The sequence below is a fragment of the Branchiostoma lanceolatum genome, chromosome 4, assembly GCF_035083965.1.
Source record: "Branchiostoma lanceolatum isolate klBraLanc5 chromosome 4, klBraLanc5.hap2, whole genome shotgun sequence".
NCBI lineage: Eukaryota > Metazoa > Chordata > Leptocardii > Amphioxiformes > Branchiostomatidae > Branchiostoma > Branchiostoma lanceolatum.
The window spans coordinates 27,943,976-27,952,382 of NC_089725.1; the positions used below are offsets into that span (position 1 = coordinate 27,943,976).

An 8,407-nucleotide genomic window follows, 5' to 3' on the forward strand; every position below is an offset into this window, starting at 1 on the left:
CACATTCCAACTGGAACATGGGACAACAGACTTGGTTTCATAGTTACAATTCATTTTGCCATTTTATGAATTATCATTTTATCAACAGAATGTCTTTATCTAAACTTAATGTTCATGATGCTTGCCACCCTATATATATATATATCTTGAGTGCCGATGACCACCTGTCAACTGTCAATACTTGAAAAAATACCCTATTGATATATAGATTTCTAATCTAATACAATTAACACATATCATTTGCAATAAGTAGTCTATTTATTCTCCTCTCCCATGTGCTCTTCCATCCCGTCGCTCTCCGTGACCAACGCCCTCTCCAGGATGACGCGCCCCTCCTTGTATCTCTGGTTCTCCTCCGTGGCGAACTCATAGATCCAGCCCAGCTTGGCGTCACAGTTCTTGCAGGAGACGTCGCGGACCATGTGCCTGCCGGTCAGCATGACGCGGTCCTGGACCTCGCTGTAGTTCAGGTTCACCACCTTGTTGAACAGGAAAGCCCGGCCGGTGGCTCCTACGGGAGACAAACATGCAACAGCTAAATTTCCACCTGCATTGAATTGCCCTGCTATCCATGGACATTATAGAGAAGTTATATGCACTCAAAACCGCACAAGAAGACCACTCTGGAAACCGATCAAATCTGGTCTATGTAGACAGGTGGTCACTATAGACAGTGTCAATGGGAACATTTATCTATCAATTGAAAGCAAAAGGTGGTCACATTGGCCAGGTGGTCCTTATGAAGAGATGGTCACTTGTATAGGTTTGACTTCCAGTAACCAAGAAATTAGATTGGTGTAGCCCTACCAAACTGTGCAAGTTCAATGTGCCTGTCATGTGCATGTACATTTTGTATTGTCCTTGATTCTGCTCCAAATTCTAATCTGCAGGCATCCCCTTGGGGAAGTGGATATTAATGTGTTAAGCTTGAGAAATCCCCACAGCTTGGAGAGGCATTTTGCATCCAATTAGTAGAAAACATTGCATAGAAGCAAATTAAGGCGTTCTTGCAGAAAATGTTTCCATTTTTATATTTTTAAAACATTACATACTAGCTAGTTAGGGTTTGTTCACACATAACATTTAGTGACCATAATATACTAGATACATGCTAGCCTGAGTGTCATCCTGTTTGGTTCCAGGCTCTGCCTTCACAGAACATTCTGTGAAGGCAGAGCCTGGAACTAAACAAGATGACACTCAGGCTAGATCTAATTATGCTCCTGTTGTACCACAGCAGTCATCATTGGTCAGGGCTCGAAATAGTGGGTGCATGTGCACCTGTGTGCACCAAAAATTGTGAGCTGTGCACCTAATGTTTGACTGTGGGTGCACCAGTGCACCTAGATATTTTTGTAGGCTATAGGGTAAAGGTACTATAGTACACTAGTTAACAGTATCAGCAATATAACCCTTTGTTGCACTTTCTTTGATGCACTACTTGTCTGAAAATTGAAAGCTATAGAATTACAGATTGGAGTTCTTGATTATAATTATAAGAGCATTAGACTGTAATTATGTTTTGCTGACATTCAACTTTATTTCATGTGGTGCACCCAAATTTCTTTCTGTGCACCTAATTCTCTTGGTAGGGTGCACCAGTGCACCTATTTGCAAAAATGGATTTCGAGCCCTATTGGTTATATGAAAAGTGTTCCAAAAATAACCCCTGTTGCTAGGTAAAATCCAGTTCTCAATAGGAATGGCACTAACACAGTAGATATTGACCCGGCCCCTCTTATCTTTGTTATAATTGACAAAAAAACTATAGTGGTTTGACTCGTTAACGGCTTGAGTCACAGGGATTTTACTAAGGATTTAGCCTAGATACTATTTCCAACTGTTTGCTCTTACTTCTTTGAAAACATATAATAAGAGGGAAATGCATTCTAATGCTTCAAAGATGTGCATTTGATAAAGTTTTGAATATCATATACACGCTAGTAACTGCAAACGTTCTATTTGAAAGAAGAAGGCACATCTTAAAAGCTTTGTGCTGCGCTGGGTAATGGTCAAAGCCATCAAATATACAAAAATGACAATAAACTCCCCATAATCTTTCTCACCTCAAGCTTAATGAAATATACACACAGCATATAAAACTGACAGCAATAAGCAGACGTCTTATGACAATTGTAGTAATTCTAACTGAGATACCGGTAGTTGGTGAGGGGGGAGTATGGGACCCTTGGTTAACCTAGTAGTAGGATGGCACCCAGGCTACTTATAGTCTTTTGTAAAATCTTTCCTCTTCTTCTTCATTAAAGCGCTAAACCTCATTAGATTGAGGGTACAAGGACTACAAGCACAGGGGATTGGATGCATCTGTGGTCGCATTTGATAGATCTCCAAAAGTTCAGCTATCGAAAAGAAGAAGCCCCATAGCTTAGAACTGTCACAACAAATTCCCTGGTTTACTAGGGCTCCATACTCCCCCCTCACCAACTAGCTACTAGTAATCCATAAAAGATTTTGCTAATCCATTGCTAATCAAATCCAGACAAAACCATAAAAGACAGTTACCTGTGAACCTTGTGGAAATCAGCTCAGACCGGTTTGTCAGGATGGTGTCACATGTTGCGCAGGAGAAGAGCCTGGTTCCGCCGATGTGATCCAGGAAAATGCGACCCATCTTCTCGCCTGGGAGTTGTGGTACGAGTATTCTACATAACACAGAAAAATACACAGAAAAATGTGAACATGAGAAAATTAAACAATGTCTACAAGGAAGTAGAAAATGTTTGTATTCAACTTTCGTCCATGCTACTGGAAATTAATTTACTTTCAGTGGTTTTATTTGGCGGTAGGAGGGAAAATGTTTGTTTTTTTGTGGTGTTATGAATTTGTGGTTGAAACAATTCTGTAGTACAGTATAAAACCACCACAAAAGTTTCATAATATAGATGTACAGACCAACAAAAACATTACAACTGCCACTGGTCAAAACAAACTGAACATTTATCATAACATTCTAGTTTTAAGGTTTTCAAAGCCTTGCTGAAAAAATATTGTGCATTTCCATCTGTATACTCCATGCAATGTTATTGTTTTATAACAATATAGAATCTACGTTCTTTGAATAATCAAATAAAGTTGTTAAAATTGCTGAGCATCAAAAAAGAGTAACCAAACTTTGTGGTCAAGCCTCAGTGCTGGATATGTCAGTGTTGAAATCAACCTCCAATATATTTTTCTTTGATCTTATCAAATGGCCAATTATCAGAGATAAAATCACATGATTACTATCACTCTAATTCACTGAAGGTTGGTAGCCCCATTGCTTCAATCAAGGAGATTAGACCTCCTTGCTTCAATGATTATAGATGTGTATCTGAGGAATTCTGTGGAATAGTACATGTCTACATCAAGATGTTACAATTGAATTGATACACTACGTCTTTCCAAAAACATTAAGGATATCAAAAATGTACAATGTTTATCTTCTGACCACTACTGAATTGCGAAACCTTTATTGTAATAAAACAAAAACAACTTGCGTAGCTGGGATCCAAGGTCAAAACAACCACGTGATGTGTATAGCATAAGATATGGCTTTCAAAGCACGAACCACAATATTGCCAAGGCTATGAACCAGTTTCCAAGACACATCCTGATTACAACAGTTTGTAAACCGCACTTAGCTCAGTTGGCACAGAAAGTAAGAGGTATGGATACCTTAATAATTTAATGCTACAAGGACCAAGTATTCACCAATGTGCAAAGTTAATTACTTGTTTGACTGCTCAAACATGTCCTAATTTTCCCTGCACCATTTTTACACAGAATGCCTACTCTAGGATGATGGAACTGATAACAGGGAAAGTTGATAGACATTTAACTCTCCATCTGTGCTGCTGCTTCACAGCAGGCGTTAACTGGCTGATAAATCATCATTACAAGCTGTACATGCTGACGAATTTTTAAGAGAATTTCTTGAAGCAATTTTTAGACATTTATTAGACATTTTCTTCAAAATCATTACAAACCAAGGACATTGATGTGCGAACTTATCTTGGCTTTCAACAGCAAAATGACACTTTTATTGTTGATTGCCCTACTAAATAAATGTGACAGCCAAAACAGACTTGCAGCAGACAAAAGGTGACCTTTGACCTGACAGCATTTAAACCCCCACAATCAGGGTTTGGCCCTATTTGTCAAGGCACACAACTCATTTGGGTACTCACACAGTGCATTTGGGTACACATTTGGATGCTAAATTACACCTAAATGCTTTGGGGTATTCCTATCTGACACCTGAAACAGGCAAGAAATTACAATTATCAATTGGGGAGAGTCTCAGAGTCAGACATTTGTATCTGCAGGTGTGCAGTTACAATGCACACAGTGGCTCTGCAAGTCAAGACAGACACTGCCCGGCCATAATTACAGTCACCAACTGAGTCACATGACAAGCAGTTCTCTGCTTTCTCGAGTCTCAATTAAACATTGCCGATACCAAACTTCTATACTGCATGGTCAGCATTTATAATGCCCTTGACTGAGAACCATGACATTTACCACCCCAGTCTTGATTTGCTACCGTTTCGCATGACTGCCGTTCTGCTCCATACCTGCACTTAAAGCATGGTAATTAAGCAGTGTTAGAGGTTGATGATTAGCTTGAACCCCAGCACAAGCAGGTGTGCAGGAGACCACAACGTGCCTATTTCAGGCATCAGGCCCCAGCAACAGTCACACGATACCCTCTGCTGAGGAACAAAGGCACGGCAAATTCATGAAGGTCAGGAGAAAAAAATGACTGTGCAGAAGGTCTCACAGGTCTGCGTATTTGCATAAGTACGGGCTCACCGTACCCCTTATTACAAACCTCACACAATTAGGCTGGAAGAGTCAAAGCAATTGCAGGGCAGTATCTGCTACACTGGCTTGTGTATGAAAGAAGTATATTGGCCTTTGCGTTCCATACTATTGGCAGCTCCACGCTCCAAATGAAATTGTTACCGGTTCATTGATTAGTCAGAACACAAAGGTTGAGAACACAAAAGGTGCTCTACTATATAAACATGACCTCTGCAACAGCAGGGAATACCACTTTCAGCTATGCTGCTTATGACATAACCTTACAGGATTAATCGTCCACTGAACAATACTCTAACTTCTATCCTACATTGAAACAAGGTAATAGCCATAGCCAAGATAATAAGTATCATATCAATACAGGTAATGTTTGGTCAAATGTAATGTTGTGCATGGGAAGCCTTTTACTATACATCCGGACTGCAAATATCAATATCACTCACCAGTACACAGTACATAATGAAGAACTATCATAAAGCATACAGTGTGATTTGTCAACCTTTCTTCAAAACAGCAGCACATCAAGCTAAAAATGACCTCAGTAACATTAATTAACATGATCAAACATTCACATAAGTTGTCCAGCATAAATAAACTAAGCAACAATTTTCTGTTGAGGTAATGGACAGGAAAACCAACATCAATATTCTATAATCTGCTTATTCAATGTTGAAGAATACTTACTATTAAATACTTCCAATGTCTGACAATACATTTAAAATACAGCTGCTTGGGGTCAAAGGTCTCAAAAACAGCTGTTTGCATGGGCTAGTCCAAAGTATTTTGCAGTTCATCACTTATAAACACACATCATAAAGGTACGGCTGGTGATCTTATTTTGAGGGCTGCATATGATACGGTTTGGAGTCACACGTATTCTAGGAAGCAAAAAGGGATGTCATCATCACAACATGGGAAATTATTATAATCTGAGGCCGACCAATGAGCAAGAAGATGTCATGTGATGTGAATGGAATATCCTCAGCTGATGCAAAAAAAAATCCTAAAAATAAAACCTTGCATCTTTTAGGACAAAAAATAATAGAAACATTACAGCCAAGTATGCCTAGCTGTTTGCACTGAATAAAAGAATAGTTACGTTGTAGAAGGGTTCTGGAAAACGGAACATTTCCACCGTAAATTTCACAGGTAAACAGAATTATTCTAATCGAGCGGATTGCCTCATACAACCACGTCACATCCAGGAAATCCAAATCATGCTGTTCAAAAACAATTTCCTATCAACCTACAAAACTACAGAGAGAGATACACAATTCTGAGTCTCTATGCTTCAAGAAACATGTTGAAAATACAACCAAATACCAAACAGAATCGGGGGACAACGCAGCTAAAAAGAGACTGCCACTAGGAATAGGATCGGTCGCGCCATATTTTCTCTCAAGCCGACGACAGTCGACTCACAAATTTTCCCCAATACTCACATTTCAACGATGTTTAGGCAAAGTCTATCGTTCGGACGACCTCGAAGAACGATCTGTCCACGAAGTCAGCACAGTTTTGATGCAGATAATGCCGTAAACTGGACAGAATTCGGTCGTTTCTAGGAGACGGTCACACCGGCCGCACGACCCTTCCGGAACTGCTGTGTTCTGCTGTGCTGCCAGGGCGGACAATAACAAACCCTGACGTCACGCCCATGCAAATGAGTCTCCACCACGTGCTTTTTGCGCGCGGAAATAAACATTGGGGAAGATGGTGCAGCTGTCATAACTCTAAATTTGAGTGCTATAAATTGAGAAACTATTACATTATTGACATAATCTACATTTGATGGGTCTTTACCATATTACGTTACAAATGTCGAATCTTCTCTCAACAGACACCGTTAAAACACAATGATGTCATGCTTTTCGTCTTTTCCTTCTCAGAAAAACGATGACTCAGAGTACAGCGCATGCGATCATGCCTGTTAGTACAGGATATATTGCAGTCGAAAGTACAATCATAGTGTTACATGTTGGGAGTTTTACAATTGTTATAAAAAATCAGGATAAGCGTTCGTGACGTCTGAGATTGTCTCAAAAAGTAATTTGTCGGTTTATGGCTTGCTTCTTTCGCCAAAACTTAGAATGACGTCTTAATCTTATGTATGTTGGCCAATTATTGCCTTTCTTGTCGAATTCTACGATCCGTACCCCCGAAGGAAGGCCTGGAGGCTAAGATTCTGTCGAAGACCTTGGATAAATCTAGTACTGTAGTACTGTAGCCTAAATTCGCCCCTTTGAGTTTCCTTAATTTCTGCAAATATAGATCTATAAGATAATGTCCTTGATTTCTGAAATGTTAAGCTACAATGTTAAGGTTAATTTTATGATTCTTCCAAGCATAGAATATTAATGTTTGATATGCATACAGTACTTTGTAATGGTTTCAGGCTGGCTGATGGTTACGGGCTGAATGCAAAATGTGTATCATAAGCTCCGGTAGAACCTGCTATGGAGGCTAGACGCACGACAACATCCCGGTGTCTGGGCGGCGGAGTACCTGGCGAGGACGGCAGTCTCACAATCTACGATTGTTTTTTTAGTGTTTTTTTAAGGATGTTGTGAATTGGATATCATATCTAAAACATCTTAAGATCTTCCTAACCTGTATAATAAATACATAAACGAGTTCTTGAGGATTTCGATGAGAACTGTGTTGCATGCACCCGCACTGTGGTGTTGCACTACGTTGGTGCTGACGATTACGTCTGGACTATAGCTAGTGTTAGACTCTACCAGCCTCTGCGGGTCGCTGGGAAAATAGTAGTCAACTGTATGAAGGGGGTCGGCTATGGAGATAGGGTCCAATATAACTGCGGATGGGAATGTTATCCTCCATGGCAAAAGTCCCCCAGCAAATGTTCTCTCTATAGCCGACGCGGTTAGTCTGGTAGAGACTAGACTATTGTGATGTCACCCCACTGTCTTTAGTAACCATTAACATTTATCGGCCGCCAGATTAATTTTATCCGCCACTGTGAAAAACAGTTCGAGAGACCCATAGTGTAGTATCCTACAGGTATTCACAGTTTAGATAATCAGGGTATTATAATGGGACACTTTGCATAAGAAATCTCTTTTGACGCATTTTGTAAAGGTGGCAGATATAACGTTATCGATATAATGACCTGGTGAAATTTAGATGTGAAAATCATTCGCATAATATAATTTTCATCAATACGTGTGAAGACTTTTAACAGCGTGCCCAAGGCACTGCTGCCAAGGAATTTAATTGGAGCATATAACGTCAGATCTAACGTTACCTCATCAATCTTTCATGACAAGCTTCTCCGCGAACCGTGTCCACCGTAGAAAAATAATTTCACCCAAATTCCAGTCAATTACTTGCCCGTCCCTACCACAGACATTGAGGGCCATTGGCATTAAAGATGGTCAACCGTCAAACCACAATGTCGCGCAGTCATTGTTTCAGGCTAACGTTACACATGAGTGGCTCAGTCCGTGATACCTGAAAGCAAGGAGGTTAAAATATAATATCCTTGCTGAAAGACCCAGCCCCGAGACCCCGCGGGCTATGTTACCAGTGCCCTGTGACCCGAAACTAATGAAGAGACAGTGCA

The 8,407-nt window shown here is 40.2% G+C and overlaps 1 protein-coding gene across 1 annotated transcript; it reads right to left on the reverse strand.

Annotated features, from left to right (window-relative positions):
* Positions 1 to 6,455, reverse strand: LOC136433821 (protein yippee-like 5). Its single transcript, XM_066426358.1, has 3 exons — positions 6,264 to 6,455; positions 2,524 to 2,663; positions 1 to 511 (listed from the first exon to the last, which is right to left on the reverse strand). Exons 2-3 carry the CDS (start codon positions 2,630 to 2,632, stop codon positions 255 to 257), a joined length of 366 nt encoding a protein of 121 aa, XP_066282455.1. The 5' UTR covers positions 2,633 to 2,663; positions 6,264 to 6,455; the 3' UTR covers positions 1 to 254.
* Positions 6,456 to 8,407: the final 1,952 nt, after the last annotated feature.